At 43.2% G+C, this 26,702-nt stretch overlaps 1 protein-coding gene across 2 annotated transcripts in view; it reads right to left on the minus strand.

Moving 5' to 3' along the window:
• Positions 1 to 26,702, minus strand: part of slc33a2 (solute carrier family 33 member 2) — a 123,947-nt gene that overhangs the window by 42,033 nt on the left and 55,212 nt on the right. For both annotated transcript variants that reach the window (XM_085986267.1, XM_085986256.1), the window contains exons 4-5: positions 18,513 to 18,616; positions 716 to 825 (exon numbers count right to left, since the gene is read on the minus strand). In XM_085986267.1, coding sequence (XP_085842393.1) covers positions 716 to 825; positions 18,513 to 18,616 — 214 coding nt within the window. The remainder of the gene's footprint in view (positions 1 to 715; positions 826 to 18,512; positions 18,617 to 26,702) is intronic.

The raw sequence follows: 26,702 nt of genomic DNA on the forward strand, positions 1-26,702 counted from the left end.
GTAGCGCCGCGATATTCACTCGCAGCGACCCAAGAGGGAGGCGGGGTGCTTCCAGTAGCACCCCGCTTCCCTCTTGGGACGCCACCGGTGAATTTCGGCCGTGGGGGCGCTAATTTTTCTGGGGTGCTATGCCCCAAAGGGGGCGCGACTCAATTTTTTCCCCCATGGATTTTTAAAATATGTGTGTCAAAAACTATAAATTAAAGTAAAAATGCTGGAAACAGAAATATGGGAAAGGAAAGGCTAAATATAATGGCAGTAGCATAAGGAAGTGGCTGCATTTGACAGTGGTTCTAGAAGATGGCCATTTGTACAGCAAAGCTTGATGACAGTGGGAAAGGTACAAACTCAGATGGTAAAGCTCTTGAACAACCCTCTAAACCTGTTCCTCTCCCCAAAAGAGCTGCATTTTTGCATAATAGACAGCTGGAATGTATATATAATTTGAGATTCAAATCCAGTGGATTATGGCCATGCATTTTAACAACCCGTTCTTCTAACAGGACAAACTGGCATTGATGTTTATGACAGAAAAAAATTGGAATGATAAAAATAATAGTTTGATCTAAACAGTATGTCTCAAGGACCAGATGGCACTATAAGAGTAATGAGAATCGCCTACTCTAAATTTCACATGCAGGAAAGCCTAATTGACACTGAAATACTATATCAGGTTGGTAAAATAATGACGGTCACAAAAATACAACAATTTTACCTGTATTCTTTCCTCAGCCTTCTGGGTGCACAGCATCATGATACTAAATGTCAATGTTGTTATCAATCCACTGAGAAAATGTTGTAAAATAATACTTAGCACAGCTGCACCTAGGACAAATACAAAATAAATTGAAATTGAAACTTTCTGACATTTTATTGATGAGTTGCGACATAACAAGGGGAAGCAGCATGGTGACATATTAAAAAATATAGTCAGGAATATTGCCTCGAAGCAAACACCTGGATCTGCTTTGAGCAAAAGTCCAAAAGTTTTCACATCTGGAAGTTTTGCTGCTGATGTTCAAAAGCAAAAAAACACAAACCACTAATTTCATTACAAAACTGGGAAGTGATTCAGGAATTTATCCAATTAAATTCAAACTATAATAAAGGTCTGATTAATATTGTCATACACGAGGAAGGGATTACGTTTCATGAAAACCTGAATGCCCAGCAGCAGCATTTCTGTCACATCAATAAAAAAGAAAAAATGGAAACTTTTAAAAGAAAATGTAGCAAATATTTCCATTCTTGTCTTACTATTACCTTTACTTATGATTAGAGAAATTGAGTGACAAACTTAATCTGGTATTAATTATTACACCACACTAACCATATGGAATTTCCAATTAATAACTTATTCTTATTGGTATTTTACCTTGCTATCAAACATTATAGATAGATTATGAAAGTAAACTAGCAATAAATATAAAAACAGATCTATAGCAAGAGTTTCTGCAGCTATATAAAAAGAAAAAGGGTGGCTAAAGTGAACGTTGGTCCCTTAGAGGGCGGGACCGGGAAACTAGTGGTGGGGAACATGGAGATGGCAAAGACGCTGAACAAATATTTTGTATCAGTCTTTACAGTAGAGGACACTAAAAATATCCCAACACTGGACAAACAGGGGGCAATGGGGGGGGGGGGGGAGGAGCTAAAGACGATTAAAATCACTAAGGAGATGGTACTCAGTAAAATAATGGGACTTAAGGCGGATAAATCCCCCGGACCTGATGGCCTACATCCTAGGGTCTTGAGAGAAGTGGCGGTAGGGATTGTGGATGCATTGGTGATTATTTTCCAGAACTCCCTGGACTCAGGAAAGGTCCCAGCAGATTGGAAAACTGCTAATGTAACACCCTTATTTAAGAAGGGAAGTAGACAAAAAGCTGGAAACTATAGACCAGTTAGCCTAACATCTGTGGTTGGCAAAATGTTGGAGTCCATTATTAAGGAAACAGTAACAGAGCATTTGGATAAACATAATTTAATAGGACAGAGTCAGCATGGTTTTATGAAGGGGAAGTCATGTTTGCCAAATTTGCTCGAATTCTTTGAGGATGTAACATACAGGGTGGATAAAGGGGAACCAGTGGATGTAGTGTATTTGGACTTCCAAAAGGCATTTGACAAGGTTCCACACAAAAGATTACTGATCAAGATAAGAAATCACGGGATTGGGGGTAATATACTGGCATGGGTGGAAGATTGGCTATCTAACAGAAAACAAAGAGTTGGGATAAATGGTTCATTCTCGGGCTGGCAATCAGTAACTAGTGGTGTTCCGCAGGGGTCAGTGCTGGGACCCCAACTCTTTACAATCTATATTAACGATTTGGAGGAAGGGACCGAGTGCAACATATCCAAGTTTGCCGACGATACAAAGATGGGAGGGAAAGCAGTGAGTGAGGAGGACATAAAAAACCTGTAAAAGGACATAGACAGGCTAAGTGAGTGGGCAGAGATTTGGCAGATGCAATATAATGTTGGAAAGTGTGAGGTTATGCACTTTGGCAGAAAAAATCAAAGAGCAAGTTATTATCTAAATGGAGAGAAACTGCAAAGTGCTACAGTACAAAGGGATCTGGGGGTCCTGGTGCATGAAACACAAAAAGTTAGTATGCAGGTGCAGCAGGTGATCAGGAAGGCCAATGGAATCTTGGCTTTTATTGCAATGGGGATGGAGTATAAAAACAGGGAAGTCTTGCTGCAGTTATACAGGGTATTGGTGAGGCCACACCTGGAATACTGCGTGCAGTTTTGGTTTCCATATTTAAGAAAAGATATACTTGCTCTCGAAGCGGTTCAGAGAAGGTTCACTCGGTTGATTCCGGAGATGAGGGGGTTGACGTATGAGGAAAGGTTTAGTAGGTTGGGACTCTACTCATTGGAGTTCAGTAGAATGAGAGGCGATCTTATCGAAACATATAAGATTGTGAGGGGGTTTGATCGGGTGGATGCGGGGAGGATGTTTCCACTGATGGGTGAGACTACAACTAGGGGGCATAATCTAAGAATAAGGGGCTGCGCTTTCAAAACTGAGATGAGGAGAAACTTCTTCACTCAGAGGGTAGTAAATCTATGGAATTTGCTACCCCAGAGAGCTGTGGAAGCTGCAACATTAAATAAATTTAAAATGGAGATAGACAGTTTCCTAGCAGATAAGGGAATTAGGGGTTACGGGGAGAGGGCAGGGAAGTGGACGTGAGTCTAGATTCAGATCAGCCATAATCCTATTGAATGGCGGAGCAGGCCCGAGGGGCCGTATGGCCTACTCCTGCTCCTATTTCTTATGTTCTTATTACAAGACGATTTCCAGGTGTCAGGCACAAAGGCCTTTTTTCTGGAGTTTAGACTATTTTAAGGGAAATGGTTTTGTCAGGGCTGTGTACCAAATCATTCATAATGGCAACACAAAAAAAATCACAGGTAAGCCTCTAAATCAGATGGAATATTATACATAATAGGATTAAAATTATAGCAATCTGTCATTACCAACAGCAAAGGACATTACTATTTATTATGTGTACTATATTGTTCTTTACAGATTACTAAACAGTTTAAGCACCATTCTTTACTTGAATGCATCAAATTTTATCAATCTATAATAATGCAAAGGTTGAACATTAGTAACAGCATTTTCAATTAATTTATTTTGTTGGAAAATCTTATTGCACTTAAAAGAGATCAATGGGCAGATAGATATGGAAGTAGAGTGATGAACAGAAAGACAAATAACATGGAATAAAAAGGCAAGATACCAATGAGAAGCACTTTTGTAACTGTAATTTTTTTTACTTCTTTTTTCTCCTCTCCTGCTGAGTCATGCCTGGAAATGGTTCCGTTGCACCAGACTCTCTCAATTTCAAACATTGAGGATCAAAACTCAATGGTCTGGATATTCGAGCAAGCTCATACTTGGCGCACGGCGGGGGAATGATCCATGTGCCTGAATGGCTCGAGGCGCACCCGATATTGGGCCTCGGACCTCATGATCATTGAGCTGCAGACCCCGAATCCACAGCTCACCAAGAAAGGAGGTTGGGTGGGGGGGTTATGGTAATGGCCCATGTGCTTGGATGTGTGGTTTGAATACTTTTAAATCTTACTTTGTTGGTTGTGGCCTAACATGTGGTCCCTTTAAGGACTGCCTGTTAGTTTGCAAGTCGAGCTGGTTTTCCTGAGTGCAGCAAGCACTGGCTGCCTCAGGACAAACAAATCCTGCAGTGAGAGCCTCAAACAGGCATTAGGCCTTGTTTACATATGCAAAAGGTCGAACACCTGTTTCAGGTATGAGCACTGCACGTCAATTGTTTGGCCTTTACCAATATGGTGGGCAGCGCACTTCTGGCATGTAATGAGCGTGCGCTTCCTGCCCGCCACATTGGAGGCTTAGGAGGCTGTGTGCTGCATGCCTGAATTACTAGGCCATAAATTCTGTTTAAACTGTAAGGCTGTATTAATTTTGACACAGAAATACTGTGTGTACATTGCTAACAGTTAGGATGTGAAGATGTTATCTATATATTTCTAAACATAATGCGCTGACCTCATTTTCTGGATGAAAAAAGTTACCAAACAAGACACAACAATGATTTGAAAAGTCTTTTTTTTAATCTATTATCAAACACAAAGAATGGAAGTCTCTTCATCACATAGCAGCATTTATTTAATTTGTATTCTGTTTCACTCTGTAACAGATATTTTAATCCACAGTACATAACCTGAATGATTCACACCCTAACTATGTAATTGCCTCTTTTAACCAGCCAAAGAACATAAGAACATAAGAAATAAGAGCAGGAGTAGGCCATACGGCCCCTCAAGCCTGCTCCGCCATTCAATGAGATCATGGCTGATCATCGACCTCAACTTCACTTTCCCGCCCGATCTCCATGTCCCTTGATTCCCCTAGAGTCCAAAAATCTATCGATCTCAGCCTTGAATATACTCAAAGATTCAACATCCACAGCCCTCTGGGGCAGAGAATTCCAAAGATTCACAACCCTCTGAGTGCAGAAATTCCTCCTCATCTCAGTCTGAAATGGCCTAACCCTTATCCTGAGACTATGCCCCCTAGTTCTAGACACTCCAGCCAGGGGAAACAACCTCTCAGCATCTACCCTGTCAATTCCCTTCAGAATCCACGCAATTTCTTCAAAAGGTTTTGAGATGAAACATCTATACTAGTTTTATTTTCTATTAAGATAAAATAAAACAATGCCACAGCCCAGGAATGTCACAGGTTGATCCTTGGGGTCGATGCGAGGTTAGCTCATCTCAGCTGGAGTGACATAACAAGTGCTGCTCTTGGCCTTCATGCAGCTGGGTTATAAAGCAGAAAACTGGCCAGAGATCCTGTTCCAGTGACACCTGCGTGGACAACATGGACAAAGATAACAGACTCGGCTGGAATGCCTCGTGACTGAGCAGCCGGCCGTCACTCACTGGCGAGGCACACACACATGAATAATGGCCACTTGGTTGAGGTTCCATAGGCCATCAGAACCCAGTGAATTGTAGCCCTGCTAAAGGTGACTTTTGTCTGCCCACAGCCTTGTTCACACTGAAAAACATGGTTGGGCCTCATCACCATTAAATAGGTGAGCTACCAGCAATAATCACACATTGCTTTTAGGCACCTCACCATTTGGGAGGCCAAGAAATCCAGCAGGACAGACAATGATCATGAGATTGCAGCAGGACCTTAAAGGGGAGAGCTGGAAAGATCAGGGGGTTAATGGAGCAGCTTATTTCAGTGTTGGAGAAATACAAAGAGCATATCCAACAACAAGTAGTTGAAGTTAAGGAAGCCTCGAGACTTAAAACTCCTAAAAAGAATCAAAGAAAAATGACTGCTAGATCTTCTTTCAGCTTTCCCTTACTGTAGCTAATGATCCCTTTAAGTAGCGCTATAAATGGCTGCCTCTTGACCTGCATCACCCATAATTTGTGGCTGAGTTGCGGAAGTAATAGTGGCAGTGCTGATTGACATGAAAATTGCATTGGGGTCTTAACTGTGTCATTTGACCCCTATCCAATAGGTCCCCATCAGTTTCTGCTGAGAATGCTGCCTGCCTAAATCATGGACCACCTTAAAATCGGAATGGGTGGACTTCCAGCAGTAAGTCAGTGATCTTTCCCACCACTGCCCCATTAATGTTTAAAAAAAACAGGACAATAACAAGGCAAAAAATCAGCCCTCCATAGTGAAGGATTGTTAGATGGGAATGCAAATCAGGGACAGGGCCAAAATTCCTAAGTTGTGGGAGGGTGGAAATTGGGCAGTTTGCAAACACGGATTACAATTTGGGGTGGAACCCAGATCTGGAAGTTTCCCCTCTATATACACTTAATCAGAAATCTGGATCTGGGAGGGGGGAGGAGTGGGCAAGTATCCACCTGCGCCCGCTATGTCCACAGCAAGTTTTGGTGGAGTGTCCAGGGACATTCCTGAGCTACCTCAGAACTCTACTCAGTGTAACACCTGATTGGCCCAATGGAGCCCACCACAGTTGAAAGCAGGCATGGGTTCCACACTAGGCCTTTCAAAGACTCGAAACCTCTTAAAGAACAAAGGTAATCGATTGTAAAGGGGATTGATAACCTCTCTTCGATCCAGGGTAAGGAGTCGGAAAAAGGGAACATAGGAATAGGAGTAGGACATTCAGCTGCTCCAGCCTGTTCTGCCATTCAATTAGATAATGGTTGATCAGTATCTCAACTCCATTTACTCACCTTGGTTCCATATCCCTTAATACCCTTACCAAGCAAAAGTCTATCCAACTTAGGCGACAGGCTGGGGACCACAAACAATCTTAGCGAGGAAGTGTGGGGCCAGCAAACAGGATCAGCGGGGAGAGAGAGCCCAACTAATGCAGTTTCTAAACCATCAAGGCCAAAGAAGCTCGGCGGGGGAACAAAAATGGAACTCAACAGGATGGGAGAAGGGGATGGATGTAAATCATCTGTTACGATTAGGTTGGTGGTGGTCCATCACAGAAAGCATTATTCAGCAGCAATCTCCATCTGTAGACAGGAGGGGTGGGTGGTACAGGGGTGGTAGGAGTTGGATACACTAACTCCTGAGAAAGGCTTTCATGGGCATAAAAGCTTTCAGCTACTCGGCAGTCAGTAGTACAATTAACACCATGCCCAAGGACATTTCAAAGCCAGGTGCAGGGACACTCCACGCTGGTATACTGTGGAAGCTGAAAGGTGAAGTGTCCATTGGGACATGCAAGAAGACAGGGCTGGATCTTGGCTTGCAATTAATAACTAATCTCAGCACATCATATAGCACAGGAGTATATGGAGAAAAAAAAATGATCCTCATTTTAATAATAGTCCGGAATTTGCGGTAGTAATAACAGCAAGGCTGTCAGCGTCACCGTTATTACTGTGTAAAACATCTGACATCCGCAATTAAACGCAGAAATCCGGAAGCTGCTGTCATTGATACCCTGCTCCTCCACAAGGTGCACTGTTGCAGTCTTCACAGATGGAATCATTTAGAAATCACTGATGTCATAAACTTCAACTATTTACATACTATTCTCTCTGTAAGAAACAATGATAAAGTTAAGCCTTGTTCAATCAGTAGTAACTGAGTTTTTAACGGTGTACTAAGTCATAATTACTGCTGAACAACCTCTCTGGCCCTGAAAAAACTAACTTTATAAGTGTGGAGTCTCATTCACTCAGAAGAATATTTAGAAATTGCAGTTTTTTAATAAAATCATTTTTTTTGGAAAGTTTTAATTCTGATATTTATGTTTCCCCCTTAACCCCAAGTGTACGTCCCAATCTTTATTTTACTTTCTGTACAATGATTTAAATGTGATTTATATTCCCTGCTTTTTATTTCCTGCTTTGCTGTCTATGAGAATTCTTCAACCTGATTGGCTGTTTAGTCTCCCTGCTACCTGCCCTGTTACTGGACGCCACAGATCCCCTGTAGAAGGCGCCAAATTCAAACTGACATTGGAAAGGGTGAAGTCTGCACTCTGGAGCTCGCCAAATCTTTGTGGGCAGCTTTTTTCCAAGGTCATTGGAGAGCACCGTTCCTACGCCACGAACTGCAAAATCCGGACCATTGTATTGTTTACATTCTTGAAATTTCACAACAGCCCAGTCAAACATCAAATGGAGGAGATGGAAATATACAAATGATTGAAATATTAATGAACTTGTGGGTTATAGCCAATCATCCAAACTGCTTTGCGCACCCACTTACCTTCTGTATGCTACACAGAATTTGAATAAAACTTGTCAAAACTCTTGATGATTGCTTAAAGGATGTCACATCTCTTTTGACTAAGCTACTGAAATAAATAGCACCTTTACTGCCAGCCATGACATGAAGGATCAAATAATTTTTCTGATCTTGTTTATCATCCTTGGCATCAACTTTGATGCATCGTGTGACCTGCTGGAGTTGTCTGCAAAGAAGAGCAGGTTCTTGATATTCTTACATTAAATCCTTCTCCAAGTCAAATTCTCACCTTTTTTTGACATTTCTGTTTCAAAGTCTTTATTTAGCCACCTTTTTTGCAAAAACAAGTAGATTAAAGAAGACTTTCAACTGGCTTTTGCACAGACAGCTAACAAACAAAAAACAAACAGGGGAAAATCTCAGGAGTAAAAGCTGTAATAAAAGAGGTCTGTGCAAAACAGGACAAGGTTCCTAGGCTGTATGTCCATCAACGACAATTCAATTCAGGAACACATAGCAGATCTGTGCTTTTGTTTTATTTAAAGATATTTTTTGAAACATAGAAAAATAGGAGCAGGAGTAGGCCATTCGGCCCTTCAAGCCTGCTCCGCCATTCAATATGATCATGGCTGATCCTCTATCTCAATACCATATTCCCGCTCTCTCCCCATACCCCTTGATGCCTTTTGTGTCTAGAAATCTATCTCCTTCTTAAATATATTCAGTGACTTGGCCTCCACAGCCTTCTGTGGTAGCGAATTCCACAGGTTCACCACCCTCTGAGTGAAGAAATTTCTCATGTCAGTCCTAAATGTCCTACCCCGTATCCTGAGACTGTGATCCCTCATTCTATTACCCCCAGCCAGGGGAAACATCCTGCATCCAGTCTGTCTAGCCCTATCAGAATTTTATACGTTTCAATGAGATCCCCTCTCATTTTTCTAATCGCTAGTGAATGCAGGCCTAGTTGACCCAATCTCAGAGTCAGAGTTATACAGCACAGAACAAGGCCCTTCAGCCCATCGTGTCAGCGCTGGCCATCAAGCCCTATCTATTCTAATCCCATTGGTCCATAGCCTTGTATGCTATGGCGTTTCAAGTGCTCATCTAAATGCTTCTTGAATGTTGTGAGGGTTCCTGCCTCTACCACCCTTTCAGGCAGTGAGTTCCAGAGTCTAACCACCCTCTGGGTGAAAAAGTTTTTCCTCAAATCCCCTCTAAACCTCCTGCCCCTTACCTTGAGACTATGCCCCCTGGTTAGTGACCCCTCTACTAAGGGGAAAAGTTCCTTTCTATCTACCCTATTTATGCCCCTCATAATTTTGTACACCTCAATCAGGTCCCCCCTCAGCCTTCTCTGCTCTAAGGAAAACAACTCCAGCCTGTCCAGTCTCTCTTCATAGCTGAAGCGCTCCAGCCCAGGTAACATCCTGGTGAATCTCCTCTGCACCCTCTCCAATGCAATCACATCCTTTCTATAGTGTGGCGACCAGAACTGCACACAGTATTCCAGCTGTGGCCTAACCAGCGTTTTGTACAGCTCCATCATAACCTCCCTGCTCTTCTATTCTATGCCTCGGCTAATGAAGGCAAGTATCCCATATGCCTTTTTAACCACCTCATCTACCTGTCCTGCTGCCTTCAGGGATCTATGTACATGCACACCAAGGTCCCTCTGATCCTCTGTCCTTCCTAGGGTCCTACCATTCTTGTGTATTCCCTTGCCTTGTTAGTCCTCCCAAAATGCATCACCTCACACTTTTCAGGGTTAAATTTCATTTGCCACTGTTCTGCCCATCTGACCAACCTGTCTAGTAGCCTGAGGCTTCCCTCCTCACTACTTACCACACCACCAATTTGCGTGTTATCTGCGAACTTACTGATCATACCTCCTACAATCATATCTAAATCATTAATGTACACTACAAACAACAAAGGACCCAGCACCGATCCCTGCGGTACAGCACTGGACACAGGCTTCCAGTCACAAAAGCAACCTTCGACCATCACCCTCTACCTCCTGTCACTAAGCCAATTTTGGATCCAATGTGCCAAATTGCCTTGGATCCCATGGGCTCTTGCCTTCTGGACCAGTCTCCCATGCGGGACTTTGTCAAAAACCTTACTGAAGTCCATCTAGACTACATCAACTGCACTACCCTCATCCACACACCTTGTCACCCCCTCAAAAAATGCAATCAAATTGGTCAGGCAGTGAGTTCCAGATTCCAACCGCCTGCTGGGTGAAAAAGTTTTTCCTGAAATCCCCTCTAAACCTCCTGACGCTAAATTGGTTAGACATGATCTCCCACTGACAAAGCCATGCTGACTATTCTTGATTAATCCTTGCCTCTCCAAGTGGAGACTAATTCTGTCCCTCAGAATTTTTTCCAATAATTTCCCTACCACTGATGTTAGGCTCACTGGCTTGTAATTCCCTGGTTTATCCCTATTACCCTTCTTGAATAATGGTACTACGTTAGCTGTCCTCCAGTCCTCTGGCACCTCCCCTGTGACCAGAGAGGTTCTGAAAATTTGTGTCAGAGCCCCTGCAATCTCCTCCCTTGCCTCACACAGCAGCCTGGGATACATCTCGTCTGGGCCTGGGGATTTATCCACTTTTATGCCCGCTAAAACCACTAGTACCTCCTCCCTCTCAATACTAATTTGTTCAAGTATATCACAATCCCCCTGCCTGATTTCTATGCCTACATCGTCCTTCTCCATAGTGAACACAGATGTAAAATATTCATTTAAAACCTCACCCACATCTTCCGGCTCTACACACAGATTGCCACTTTGGTCCCTAATGGGCCCTACTCTTTCCCTGGTTATCCTCTTGCCCTTAATATACTTATAAAACACCTTGGGATTTTCCTTTATTTTGCCCGCCAGTGTTTTTTCATGCCCCCTCTTCGCTCTCCTAATTTCTTTTTTAAGTACCCCCCTGCACTTTCTATACTCCTCTAGGGCTTCCACTGTTTTTAGTCCTTTGTATCTGCCAAAAGCCTCCCTTTTTTTCCTAATCCATTCTTGTATATCCCTTGACATCCAGGGTTCCCTAGGCTTGTTGGTCCCACCCTTGACCTTTATGGGAACATGTTGGCGTTGTACTCTCTCTATTTCCTTTCTGAAAGACTCCCAATGTTCTGATTTGGATTTTCCTACAAGTAGCTGATCCCAGTACACTCTGGCCAGATCCTGCCTTATCATATTAAAATCGGCCTTCCCCCAATTTAGAACTTATATTTCCAGTCCATCTTTGTCCTTTTCCACGACTACCTTAAATCTCACCAAATTATGGTCACTGTCACCAAAATGCTCTCCTACTGACACTTCTACCACTTGCCCGGCTACATTCCCTAGAATTAGGTCCAGTACCGTCCCCCTCTATTGTAGGACTTTCTACATGCTGGCTCAAAAAGCTCACCTGGATGCACTTTAAGAATTCCGCACCCTCTAAGCCTTTCACACTCTGACTATCCCAGTTAATCTCTCCTCATACGACAGTCCTGCCATCCCAGGAATCAGTCTGGTGAACCTTCGCTGCACTCCCTCTATGGCAAGTATATCCTTTCTTAGGTAAGGAGACCAAAACTGCACACAATACTCCAGGTGCAGTCTCACCAAGGCCCTGTACAACTGTAGTAAGACATCCCTGCTCCTGTACTCAAATCCTCTTGCAATGAAGGCCAACGTACCATTTGCCTTCCTAACTGCTTGCTGCACCTGCATGTTAGCTTTCAGTTACTGGTGTACAAGGACACCCAAGTCCCTTTGTTCATTAACATTTCCCAATCTATCACCATTTAAATAATACTCTATGGGCCAGAAATTCAGTGGGCTTTGCGCCCAGTTACCGCTCAAAGAGGGCTTCTGCGCAAGTGTAAGAGGGTGCGCTGATATTCAGCGCTGCGGTAATGGCGGCGGTAGCCGGTAGCGCTGCGCCGACACCGATGACGTCATCGGTGTGCGCAGTGCCCCGGTTCCGCCCCGCTTCCGGCCCAAACCCCATATTTAGTTGCGGCCGCCTCTTCTGCAGCGGCCGCAAACAGCGATTGAAAAACGGGGCCGTACTGCTGCGCTACTGGGGCGCTTTAAAGGTGGAGGTGCGGCCGGCCGCTTTTTCGGCGGCCGCCTGCCCGCACCTCTTTCCCCGGCCTCCTCCACCCCCCCCCCCCCGCGGCATTGCCGGCTGCTTTCCGCGAGCCCGGCACTTCTGCTTGGTGCCGGGCTCATTTGCCGGCACAATCCAGCGGTGATCTCGCTGTTGCAGGCACCTCCACCTTAAGAGAAGGAGGAGGCCTGCAGTACCGCAGCCTGCCGCACCGCATCGGGTGGCGCAGCGGCACTTAGAGCGCTGAAATTCACTTTCAGCGCCCCAAGCTGGGGCGGGCACACCCTGGAATAGCGGCCGGTTCCGACTTGGGGCGCAAAAGCCGAATATCTGATGGGCGCACCTGGCTCCGCGCGCAGCGCTAACTTTTGGGCGTTAGCCTGCTGGCGGGCCTTAACTGAATTTCTAGGCCTACCTTTCTGTTTTTCCTACCGAAGTGGATAACTTTACATTTATCCACGTTATACTGCATCTACCATGTATTTGCCCACTCACTCAACTTGTCTAAATCGTCTTGAAACCTCTTTGCATCCTCCTCACAACTCACAATCCCACCTAGTTTTGTGTGATCAGCAAACTTGGAAATATTACATTTGGTTTCCTCATCCAAATCATTGATATATAATGTGAATAGCTGGGGCTCAAGCACTGATCCCTGCGGTACCCCACTAGTCACCGCCTGCCACCCCGAAAAAGACCCATTTATTCCTACTCTGTTTCCTGTCTGTTAACCAATTTTCAATCCATGGCCAATCCCATGTGCTTTAATTTTGCACACTAACCTCTTATGTGGGACTTTATGAAAGGCCTTCTGAAAATCCAAATACACCACATCCACTGGTTCTCCTTCATCTATTCTACCAGTTACATCCTCAAAAAACTCCAGTAGGTTTGTCAAACACGATTTCCCTTTCATAAATCCATGTTGACTTTGTCTAATCCCATTGCTATTTTCTAAGTGTCCTGTTATCACATCCTTTATAATAGACTCTAGCATTTTCCCTACTACAGATGTTAGGCTAACCGGTCTGTATTTCCGTTTTCCCTCTCCCTCCCTTTTTAAATAGTGGGGTTACATTTGCCACCCTCCAATCTGCAGGAACTGTTTCATAATCTATGGAATTTTGTAAGATGACAACCAATGCATCCATTATTTCCATGGCTACCTCTTTTAGTACTCTGGGATACAGATTATCAAGCCCTGGGGATTTATCAGCTTTCAGTCCCATTAATCAGCCTGGTTAATTCTGTGCATCTGTGAACCAGCACTTTTTGGTACATAACTTTATTTTTATACCATTGCATTTACTGCAGTGAATTTAGGAATCTTGTTTGTCAGTGTGCGACTTATTTCATTCCTCTATCCTCTCCAACTCAATCCCTTGCTTACTCATCCTGCCACTCATTCTCTTTCCTCTCTTTCTTCAGATATGTCCGCTCATTCTAGCTGCACTGTTACTCTTTCCCTGTTACCTGTCCCCCTCCATCTCATTGTGTGAACACTGGGTCCAAAAATCACTGTTAGACCTTCAACTAAAAGCAGCACCGATAATACAAAATCAACCCAAGAGCCCAGAATTACTGCTGATGTAAAGCTTTATGCTGGCAGCAATTGTGCAACAGTAGTCAGTAGTATCAAAATGCTGAAAAGAGACTTAAGTGTGGACACTAATATGCTCAAATCATCCAAAGGAGTAATTAAGCTGTAGATTGGGTACTTAAGAGGAAAGCGCCCCATATTGCAGCAGTAATGCATCACTGGTGCAAAGTGCTCACCTTACACAAAAGAAACAGGTCTTGCTCACTGAGGAAGCTGGAATTTCCATTTAAAGGTGAATTGCTTCAAATTTTATTTACATTATTTTCTAGGTTTGATAGCATATGGGTCTACTTTCAGTATCCCTCCCGCAATGGACTTGGACGAGGAGGGCCAGCAAGAGCAGGAAATGGTTGTATGCGATGGCAGGTGGCAAGCATGGTATACAGTCAAGTTCTGCCACTTTGCTACAAAGCTGGTCTCCTATAGCAGGCATAACTGACAGAGCTGCGCCATCTCCTTACGGAAGACCTCCACACAACATGTAACAATTCTACAGAGTCCAGAGGGTGATCCCATTCACCATGTTGCATTCAGGCCTCTATACACAATGGTGTATCCTATTTTCACCCAAAAGGATTTTTAAAATCTCAGCATGGACATAGTATGGAACCACCAGCATAGAATTATGTGAGTCAACGTCTGCTTCCTCAGAAGTTTCCTGGTTGCCTTCATTTTCAAGTAATCATCTGTATCACCTTTATTTGCAAAGCAATGAAGAATGGAACAGTGACTCTAGGGAGACCACAGCAGCCATTAGTCGTGACAATTAAGTGCTGATCATAGAATGAAACAGAGCACAGGTACAACAAAACTCATACTACAACTTGAATTGTTAAATATTCCATTAATATCTGGAAGCACCACTTCACATGTATGGACCAACTGGTGACAGCCTTACAATAAAATTTTCCCCCAAAAGCATTTTTGAATCATTGTTGTCAGCTGTATGCTCCATAATTTCACCCTGAAAGAAGGCCTCAGCATGGAGTCAGTGAGCAGCATGGTACCAGAGCGGGGTGATATACGAGCCTGCTCATGCTCCAACTTTTCCACTTTGGTCCTATAATCAAAGCTGACATCAATACCTCTGTTGACCTCGACAACTGCCTCATTTCTTCCTTCGATGTTTTCCTCCTCACCAGATCGTGACAGTCTCCCATCCCCACTGGTCCCTCGGTACAATAGTAATCTCCATGCCCCGAAATCTGGCTGTACGCTGTAGCATAGAAAGATAGGAGCAGGAGTAGGCCATTCGGCCCCTCGAGCCTGCTCCGCCATTCAATGAGATCATGGCTGACCATCCAAATTCAGTACCCGGTCCCTGCTTTCTCCCCATATCCCTTTAGCCTTAAGAAATATATCTAACTCCTTCTTGAATATATTTAATGAATTGGCCTCTACTGCCTTCTGTGGTAGAGAATTCCACAGGTTCACCACTCTCTGGGTGAAGAAATTCCTCCTCATCTCTGTCCTAAATGGCTTAACCCTTATCCTTAGACTGTGACCCCTGGTTCTGGACTCCCCGGCCATCGGGAACATCCTTCCAGCATCTAGTCTGTCTAGTCCTGTTAGAATTTTATAAGTTTCAATGAGATCCCCTCTCATTCTTCTAAACTCCAGTGAGTATAAGCCCAATCGACCTAATCTCTCCTCATACGTCATTCCTGCCATCCCAGGTATCAGTCTGGTGAATCTTCGTTGCACTGTCTCCATGGCAAGAACATCCTTCCTCAGATAAGGCGACCAAAACTGCACACAATACTCAAGATGTGGTCTCACCAAGGCCCTGTACAACTGCAGGAATACATCCTTGTTCCTGTACTCGAACCCTCTCGTTACGAAGGCCAACATACCATTTGCCTTCTTAACCGCCTGCTGCACCTGCATGCTTACCTTCAGCGACTGGTGCACAAGGACACCCAGGTCTCGTTGCACTTCCCCTTCTTCCAATCTATTGCCATTTAGATAATAATCTGCCTTCCTGTTTCCTGCATACCTGAGGAGTAACTGGCCTAAGCTATCTATCACCAAATTTGGCTCAATTACCTCAAGGGTTATAGGTGCTCCATTGCTAAGCTCTCTTACTACTCTTAAGTTCCAGTAGAAATCAGGAACTGTGGAGGAGCAGAGAGATTTGGGAGTCCAAGTACAGAAATCAATAAATGCTAGTGGACGGGTACAAAAAATAATTTCAAAGGCTAATGGAATGTTAGCCTTTATCTCAAGAGGGCTGGAGTACAAAGAGCTGGAAGTTATGTTAGAGTTATACAAAGCTTAGAACCCATTTAGAGTACAGTGTTCAGTTCTGGGCGTTGCACCTTAGGAAGGATATATTGGATTTAGAGGTGGTACAGCACAGATTTACCAGAATAATACCAGGGCTAAAAGGGTTAAATTATGAAGACAGATTGCACAGACTCGGCTTGTATTCCCTTGAGCATAGAAGATTAAGGGCGCCAGTGTTCTCCTTACCAGCCTCCCCCTTCTACCATTCATAAATTACATTGTCCTAAATGTTAGTGTCTTTTTTTAATGTCAGTCTTTCCCTAATTACCATATCAAAACCCTTTATAATGTAAAAAAATCTTTGTTAAATCTCCTCTTAGCCTTCTCTGTTTCGATAGAACTAGTCCCCATATCTTAAGTCTCTCCTCATAATTATAGTTTCTCAACCTGGTATAATTCAGATGAATTTATGCTGTATTCTCGCTGTGGCTTTAATGTCCTTTCCATAATGCGGTGCCTAAAACTCCATACGGTACTCTAACACTGGTCTAACCATTGCCTTGTAAACATTTATCAATGAACCTCACATCTGATTTCGAGAATTAGTGTTTATCTCTTTTCATTGGCTGGGTCATATTTGCTAATTCACCCCTTCCTTCTTATGCTCCCCTTCTATTTTTTAACTTCCATCTTCTCTGGTTCCTTTTGGAAAAGTTGTAATGCAAGTTTTTAGTTCTAGTTCAACGGTACATTTTCTCACTCTGCTTAGTGTTCGGCATCTGTGAAATGTTCTCTATTAAATTCAAATACTGCACATAGTGCTTCAGAGGGCAGCAGGCAATTTCCTCCCAGGCCTCTGGCAGTGCCAGTTCCAATGATATGTGTTGGAAGAAATTGGGATGACTTGTTTATTGATTTTCACTCGCTCCCAGTGAGGAAGTGTCTAATCTCTGTTCAACTCCTTCTCTTCTTCCTATACCCCGCTCCTAAACAATTAGGTTGAGGTCAAACTCACAAAGTTAATTCCTGAGCCTTACCCACAACCTTGCATGCCACTGCATTTATTTTTCTATTTAATAATACTATTACGTAAATATATTAGAGTAGACTTTATAGTCTAGAAATTTGTTGATGCTGCACCCATTTTAGAGGCTTAAAACGGCTACCTGAACATCCAATAAGTTAACTGGCGTGTGCTAGCACATTCCGTGCCGGAACTGCGCCGGCCGCCATATTAGTAAAGGCTGAAGTATAGGTGTCCAGGGTCCACTCCTGAAACAGGCACTAGACCCTTTGCATATGCAAATATGGGGCCAAACGCCTGTTTCAGGACCCATCCCAGAAATGGGCTGCTCTGAACCTGCGTTCAGGGTAACCAAGTCTACATGTGCCCTAACCAGCAGTCCTTAAAGAGACCTTTGGAGAGCGTCACCAAAAAGGTATGTTTTTTTTTTTAAAGTACTTACCTAAACCTGGAGCTGGGAGGAGCAATGCTGGCCCAGAGTTTCGTCTGGTAGGTATGCATATCAGGAATTCAGGGGGTAAAAGTCAGCATACCCCACAGGATTTATCCTCCAATCAGGTTAATGGGCAGAAAACATTGCAAGGCCCACTGACTTTCACAGCCAAATAGCTAATATGTGCTCCCAGTGCTTGAAGCTCAGCATCGGGAACGTGAATTTGTAAAATCTACCCTTATTTTCCATTCTGTTCCAAATGCAGGTGCAATGTGTGGCTATGACTGTATCTTTTTTAGATTATGAGTGAAATCTGTAATTGTTATTATTTATTACTCAACTAGTACCACCCAAAAAATATATAAACTTGTCATTTAACTCATTGCTGTTTATGGAATGTTGCTGGTGCAAAATGTCTGCCACATTTGCCTACATTTCTTCAAAAAGTACTTAATTTTGTCATGAGCTTTGAGACTTTGACCTGATAAAACACTACATAAATGAAATTATTATTGTAATACATTTCTGATTTCCATTATAAATCTATTTTGACCTTTAATGATGCCTGACCACATACTGTTGAGTGGGGGGCAGCATTTATATAAAAGAACTGGCTCACATACTGCCAGGTTAACTCGTTACGGAATGCAACCCCCTCCCCCCATAAAAGAAAAGAACGAACTTACATACATTTATATAATGCCTTTCACTACCTCAGGACGTCTCAAAGTGCCTTACAGCAAATGAAGTACTTTTTGAAGTGTAGTCACTGTTGTCATTTAGGAAATGCGGCAGCCAATTTACGCACATATAAATAATATATCTAAACATTCAAGTTGTTGCTAATAATGTGCTTCAAATTAAATCAATCCATTCAATACTAAAATTTAGTCAACATACCTTTCATTATCAAGGATTCACTTTGAAACAGAAGGAGAAGTAACGTCTGGAAACTCAAATTTCCAATGCGCATCAAGAACAGGATCATAAGCAGTGAAAATGCACTGTAATTGAAAACAAATTACATTCAAGTAAATCTACTTTGATCTTGCTGTTTGAAGGATAGAAATGTTATTTCATGCAACAGGTTCTGTACAAAGAACTCAAACATATATAAGCTGAATTGTGTTGAGGTTATTAGAGAATTAAGTTTTCATATGTTTAGAAATAGTATTGCAAATAATTTCACATTTGCATAACAAAAACTTTCATAAAGTGATGTTATTAACATTTATGATGAGATTACATTGTTAGTTTGATTTTATTGACCTTGTATAAGTTAAATCCATAATTGTATGAGTGGAAATAGAGATAAATTTTAATTTACCAATCGGTTCTGGGTAGACTCAAAAAAGATTTAGGCTATTTCTTTGGCACCCATCAACATGTGAAATAATCTGGCAGCTCATTATAGCTAGTTGGACATTTTTATTTTGTAACAGACTTGGCAAAGATCTTGAAAATGTGATTAGCCAAAGAATCCAAAAGTGCAGCAGCATAGGTTGTACAGGCTTCCTTTGCATGGACCCATTGAGGTCAGGGATAGTACTAACTAAACATGGGATTTATCCACATTTTGCTCAACTGTTAAAGCAACTTTAGGATTTGGAAGAAATATGAATCCTCCAGTAAATGGAAATTAAAAGCCTTTTTAGTTTCTCCCCAGAACTTCCTGTTGATAGTTTTAGTGTTTTACAGAGAACAAAAAATCATTATTGAACTTTCTTGGAAACTAGCCACAAGCTGAGGTGAAACAGAAGCCATCCCAGCATTACTTCAGCTAATTGATTCCTTGGAAGAGCTTAAAGCATAGTACATCCTCTGGGATGTGTCTCTTAGTAATCAGTCCCTCAACAAGATAGGGAGCACAAGTGGCTAGTAATTAATAGCCAGCAAATGTTTTATTTACAGTTTACAAATCTGCACTTGCTGCCTCAGAAGCATCACCTTATACAAATTCTGATAGCTCTAAACAGGAAAAGCACTGTCGGAAGTATACAAGCCTGTCGGAAGAATGCAAAGACTGGCTCAAGTTTGGGGGATACAAATTAAAGAACTGAAATATTTTGTTACACAAGAGGAATTCTGTATAACAGGGAGGTCAGTAGTTAATTGGTGAAGCATATCAAATTGTGCTGGATCCTTGTCCAAATTTGCTTTTAGAAGCACGAAACTTAATGAAATTAAGAAAGAGCAAGAAACTTTATCTACTAAAAGAGTTAAACTAAGGTGAATGGACTGGACTTCAGCTAAGTAGCTTAAGAAACTGTAACCCAACATTTTCAGTGCAATGCATGATAAAGCTACTAAAGGTAAAACAGGAGGCCACCTCAGCAAAGTAACTAAATGCATATTTCTGTGTAATGAGGAGAGACTGGAATGTTTTCTTTCTACACCCATACCATCTGTTTTTGTTACTTTTCAAATATAAATTACTTTTTTTTAAATTAATTCTCGGGATATGGGCGTCTCTGATAAGGCCAACATTCATTGCCCATCCTTGTTGTGGATGTTTAAGTTGGAGGATGGGTGCCGATCAAGAGGACTGTGATTGTGGGGACCTTAGGAGGAGGAAGCCGAGGAGGATCATCCACTGTTCATCCAGAGGGTGCTCATGGAGCCTCCTCCTCCATTAGTTGCTTAATCGTCCACTACCATTTGTGACTGGATGTGGCACGACTGCAGAGCTTTGCTCTGATCTGTTGGTTGTGGGATCACTCAGCTCTCTATAGCATACTGTTTCTGCTGTTTAGCATGCATGCAGTCAATCCTATGTCGTAGCTTTACCAGGTTGGCACCTTATTTTCAGGTATGCCTGGTTCCACTGCCATATGCACTTCTACACTCCTCATTGAACCAGGGTTGATCGCCTAGCTTGATGGTGATGGAGGAGTGAGGGATATGATGGGCCAGGAGGTTACAGATTGTGGCAGAATACAATTCTGCGGCTGCTGATGGTCCACAGTGCCTCACAGATGTCCAGTTTTGAGCTGCTTGATCTGTTTTTAATCTATCCCACTTAGCACGGTGGTAGTGCCACATGGCACGATGGAGGGTATCCTCATTGTGAAGACAGGACTTGGTCTTTACAAAGAATGTACGGTGGTCATTACTACCAATACCATCAGGAACATATGCATCTGCCACAGTTAGATTGGGGAGGATGAGGCTAAGTAGGTTATTCCCTCGTGTTAGTTCTTTCACCACTTGCTGCAAGCCCAGTCTGGGAACTATGTCCTTCAGGGTTCGGTCAGTGATGGTACTATCGAGCCACTCATGGTGATGGACATTGAAGTCCCCCACCCAGTGTATATTGAGGGCAGCAAGGCCCTCAATGCTTCCTCCAAGGGGTGTTCAACATGAAGCAGTATTGATTAATCAGCTGGAGGTTTCCTTGCCTAACCTAAAGCCATGAGACTTCATGGGGTCCAGAGTCAATGTTGAGAACTCCCAGTGCTACAACCACTCAAATGTACACCACTGTGCCCCCACCTCTGGTGGGTCTGTCCTGCCAGTGGGACAGGGCTTACCCAGGGATGGTAATGGAGGAATACTGAATAAGTGCTGTACTGTCAGAGGTGCTGTCTTTCGGACGAGACATCAAATTGAGGCCCCCTCTGCTCTCTCAGGTAGACGTAAAAAATCCCATGGCATTATTTGAAGAGGAGCAAAGGGAGTTCTCCCAGTGTCCCAGCCAAATATCCTCCCTCAGCCAACATAATTAAAACAGATCATCTGGTCATTTATCTCATTACTGTTTGTAGGACCTCGCTGCACGCAAATTGGCTGCAATGTTTGCCTATATGACAACCATGATGACACTTCAAAATAATTCACTGGCTGTGAAGTGTTTCAGGGCACTATATAAATGCAAGTTGTTATTTATCTTATCCATAATGCTTACAGAACTTAATTACGAAACAATACTTACTGCATCACAGACAAGTAGATGTCTGGATATGATCATTTAACTTGGTCTGTGATGCGATAATTGTCCAATGGTAATGAGCCTCAGTTTGAGGTGAGAAAATCACGTCAAAAGATTGTCCTGGTTATGCAACCATGTTAATCCTCACCCGGTCTTTAAAGCCAGTTATTAACCAATCAGATGCCAATTTCTTTGGATGTGACTCCTATTTCTAATGTAGCAGCCAGGGGGGTGTGAATGGCTTAAAGGTAGTGCTTTTTTTAAGGAAGACAGAATAAGTTATACAGTCTTTGGTAGGAAAAAAGCAAAAACATTAAAATAAAAATAGGAGGAAAAGAACAGGGATTGGAGGAAGAAGACAGCAATAACATAAGTTTAAAATAAATAAAATGTTAACATTAATTTCAGTAATATAACAGTAATAATATAGTTCAGTCCTTAATTTATACTATACATGTTCAGAGACAGTGACGTTGAAGCTGCTTCGTGCCAACATTAAACCTGTGTACCCTTAGGGCATGATTTTCCCTGCGGAGCTGGGATGGCGGCGGGAGAGCTGGTTGGTGGGTTCCGGTCCCGCTCTGTCTGCAGACGCTCTCTGAAAATGATTTTCCGTAGATTGGCCTTGTTAAGCCCACCCGGCGGGGTTCCTGGCCAATTAACAGGAAGCGGGTCTGATGACATCATTTGATGATGCGTCATCAGCCGGTTTCCTTAAAGGGACCATGTCCACATTGAGTTTGACAGTTATGCTGTCAGTGTTCTGCAGCATTGAGGTACTGCAAACACTGACGAGCACTGCACAAAGGTGTACGTCTGCACCCAGGCTCACGCATGACTCCCTCCATATGCTTATGGAGGGAGTCACAGCATGCAGGGTGATTCTCTTCCCTTCCCATGGGCGGAAGAGACCTCCCCAGAAGATCAACACAGTCTGATTGCACAGGGGGACACAAGCAGTGATGTCATCAGAAGCGCCTGGCTGTAGTGGTGCCAACCTTTCAATGATCTCATTGGCGTAAGAAAATTACTAGGCACTTGGTCTGAGTATTAAACAAGGCTTTAATCAACTGTTTTTTCAACATGGAGATCTAGTTGTGTCCTTCACTGGTTCCTGTTAAAGAACGTCCTGAGCAAGCTGGGCCATGCCCGAGTATTTATACTCTCCCTGGACAGCACCACCAGCAGGCCACCCAGTATTACTTCATAAGTCATTTCCACACGAATGACAAGATTCATGTCACTCAGTAGATCACGAAACGTTACTGCAAAGCCACACTCAAACACACCCTGCTATGCCACTCATCACATCCCAATCACTCTGCCTTCCCTACCCTACTCCTGCACATCTTTACTCACACCAACTTATCTTGCACCTCCACCCATCCCTCTCTAGCTACATTATCACTTCCCCATCTCACTAGCCACCCCTCACTCACCCTCATCCTACTACAAGCATATCAACTAACAACACACAAGGGTAGGCACTTGAGCGATTTAGCCAATGTTCATGTGAAGTTTCTGTTAATGTGTTGTCAAACACTGAAATCTACATTTTCAACACTTCACCTTATTGGACAGATCTGTGCGCACCTTGAGAAGTGTCTTAGTGAGTTCCAGTGAATGATGAGACATAACTCCCCCCCCAGCTATTGTGATGTGTGAAAGGAATGGCTTGAGCATTATAGGGATGCTTTATGGTGCTGGTGTGGGATGGTGTCAACCTGACGCATCATGTGGCAGCCAGGGTGTACAGCGTCAAGTGAAGTAAATCTGTCCATGGTGAGACCATCCCTGGCCACCCAGGCAGCAATGTTGTCAGGTGTTGATGCCCTGTGTCCTGTGCAGCATCGGGTGATGGCGGAGAAGGTTGATGATGTTGTTGGTGATGTTGGTGTCACTGGTAATGTTGGTGTTGGGGCTGATCATGGAAGGATTCAGAGGACCAAGGTGTCATTTTTTCAAGGGCACCGATGTTGCTAGAATAGATGGCGGCTGCAGTTGAGATGACAGAAGCGATCTGTCAATGGTGAGAGAGGTTGCTCCAATGAGGTGCCACTGGATATAGAGTTGGCTCTAAACACTTCCAAGCTAAAGATATCTTTAGATGTCTTACAAATGCAGTAACCAACAGTTTCTGAGCTCTGAAACTGAACAGTCATAGAATCATAATGGCACAGAAGGAGGCTATTTGGCCCATCGAATCCGTGCCGGCTCTCTGTAGAGCAATCCAGTCAGTCCCAGTCCCCCGCTCTATCCAAATAGCCCTGCAAGTTTATTTCCCTCAAGTGCCTATCCAGTCTCCCCTTGAAAACACTGAGTGTCTCCGCTTCCACCACTTCCGTCGGCAGCGAATTCCGGGTCATCACCACTCGCTGTGTAAAAAAGTTTTTCCTCACATCCCCCCTGTATCTCTTGCCCAAAATCTTAAATCTGTGTCCCCTAGTCCTTGTACCATCAACTAGTGGAAACAGCCTTTCCCCGTCTAGCCTATCCAAACCCTCATAATCTTGTACACCTCTATTAAATCACCCCTCAGCCCCCTTTGCTCTAATGAAAACAAATCCAGCTTCTCCAACCTGTCCTTGTAGCTAAGATCCCCATCCCATAACCATTCTGGTAAATCTCCTCTGCACCCTCTCAAGGGCCTTCACATCCTTCCTAAAGTGTGGTAACCAGAACTGGATGCAATACTCCAGTTGTGGCCTAACCAGCGCTTTTATAAAGGTTCAGCATAATTTCTCTACTTTTGTACTCAATACCTCTATTTATGAAGCCCAAGATCCCATATGCTTTGTTAACCACTCTCTCAATATGTCCTGCCACCTTTAGGGACCTATGCACATTAACTCCCAGGTCCCTCTGTCCCTGCACACTCTTTAAAACTGTGCCATTAAGTGTATATTGCCTCTCACTGTTCCTTCTGCCAAAATGCATCACCTCACACTTCTCTGTATTAAATTCCATCTGCCACTTGTCTGCCCATTCGGCTAGCCTTTCTATGTCCTGTTGCAGTCGATTGATATCACCATCACTGTTCGCCACACCCCCAAGTTTGGTGTCATCGGCAAATTTAGAAATTCTACGCTGTATTTCAATATCTAGGTCATTTATATATATCCAAAAAAGCAGTGGCCCCAGCACTGACCCTTGGGGAACACCACTGTCTACCATCCTCCAGTCCGAAAAACAGCCATTTACCACAACTCGCTGTTGTCTGTCCTTAAGCCAATTCCTTATCCAAGCTGCCACTGGCCCACCTATTCCATGAGCCTCAATTTTGTTAACCAGCCTTCTACGTGGTACTTTGTCAAATGTCTTCCAAAACTCCATGTAGACAACATCCATTGCATTCACTTCATCAATGCTCTCTGTTACTTCATCAAAAAATTCAATTAGATTAGTCAAACACGATCTTCCTTTTGCAAACCCATTTTGGCTCTCCTTAATTAACTTAAAATCTCCAAATACCCGTTAATTTTTTCCTTGATTATTGTTTCTCAAACTTTATCCACCACTGATGTTAAACTGACCGGCCTGTAGTTACTAGGATTGTCCTTACACCCTTGAACAATGGTGTCACATTTGCCACTTTCCAATCCTCAGGCACCTCCCCCATATCTAGGGAAGTTTGGAAAATTATGGCAAGCCCTTCTGCTATCTCCTCTCCCAATTCCCTTAGCAACCTGGGATGCAAGCCATCTGGAGCAGGTGACTTGTCTACTCTAAGAATACACAGCCTTTCTAGTACATCCTGTTTATCAATTTTCACCCCTTCCATTGCTTCTACCTTTTCCACTTCTACCGATATTTTGTTAGCATCCACCTCCTTAGTAAACACCGATACAAAGTACTCACTGAGTATTCTAACCTAGCCCTGCGCCTCTAAGCATATATCACCTTCATTGTCTCTAATAGGCCCCACCCCGCCTCTTACTACCCGCTTACTGTTTACATGCTGGTAGAAGATTTTTGGGTTCCCTTTTATGTTAACTGCCATTCTACTCTCATATTCTCTCTTTGCCAATCTTATTTTCATCTTCACATCCCCTCTCAACTTATTGGGGCAGTAATTCCTCCCCAAACGCGTGAGTACGGAAGGGGTACTCACGCGTCTGGCCGGAGGAAATGCCGGTTTTCAGCATGCACAGCGCATGCGCTGAAAACCGTCATTTCCTCTCCTCTAACCCAAGAGGTGAAGAGGCTAGCGCGTGCGCTGTAGGGGGCAGCGCGTGCGTCTTGGATTTCCTCTGTTTTGGGGGATTTGCGCATGTGTAAAGGCCTCCGGTCTTTACGCTTGTAAAAAGCACACGCAAGTATTTATTTTTACAGGTAAGTGGTGTTTTAGTGCAATTTAGAATTTTTTTTCCACAGGTTTATTATTTTAAAGAATCTACAATAAGGTAAGTTTAGTTTTAGACCCTTTTTATTAAAAATTTATTTTTTCAAAAAAAAAAATTTTTTTAATTATTTTTTTAAACTTATTTATACTTAATTTAATGATTGGGATGTTTTTTTAAAATTTTATTTAAAGTTTAAGTAGTGTTTTGGGGTGCAGTACTTCTCATGAGTTTGAAAGTTCTTACTCTCAAACTTATGAATGAAGTTTCCCCTCCCGATTGGCTGAACAGTGCTCACCTGATCCCAGCCGGCACATCGCACTAACTACGCCGCTGGGTCAGGTTAGCACAGCGCGCCGACATCAGAACCTGGCCACTGAAAGGAAATCCACTGCGGGCCAGGTTTCAGATGTCGGCGCGCAGGGTGAGTGCACATCAGGGGCTTGCACGCGCGGCAAGCCCCCGACACCAAGTTCTGGGCCATTGTATTTGGTCTGATTCTCTCTTGAAGAATTCATCTGACATGCATCATACATCCTCCTTTTTTGTTTCATCATCTTCTCTATCTCCCTCGTCTTCCAAGGAGCCCTTGCTTTGGTTCCCTTACCCTTCCCTCTTGTTGGAATCTACCTAGCCTGTACTTGGAACATCTCCTCCTTAAAGATCACCCATTGTTCCGTTACAGTTTTTCCTGTCAGTCTTTCATTTTACCCTGGCTAGATCCTTTCGCATCCCATTGAAGTTAGCCCTATTCCAGTTTAGAAGTTCCACTCTAGATTGTTCCTTGCTCCTCTCCATTGCTAATCTAAATCTTATGATATG

The sequence above is a fragment of the Somniosus microcephalus genome, chromosome 1 (assembly GCF_052327205.1).
Source record: "Somniosus microcephalus isolate GS21.2 chromosome 1, FLI_Smic_1.0, whole genome shotgun sequence".
NCBI lineage: Eukaryota > Metazoa > Chordata > Chondrichthyes > Squaliformes > Somniosidae > Somniosus > Somniosus microcephalus.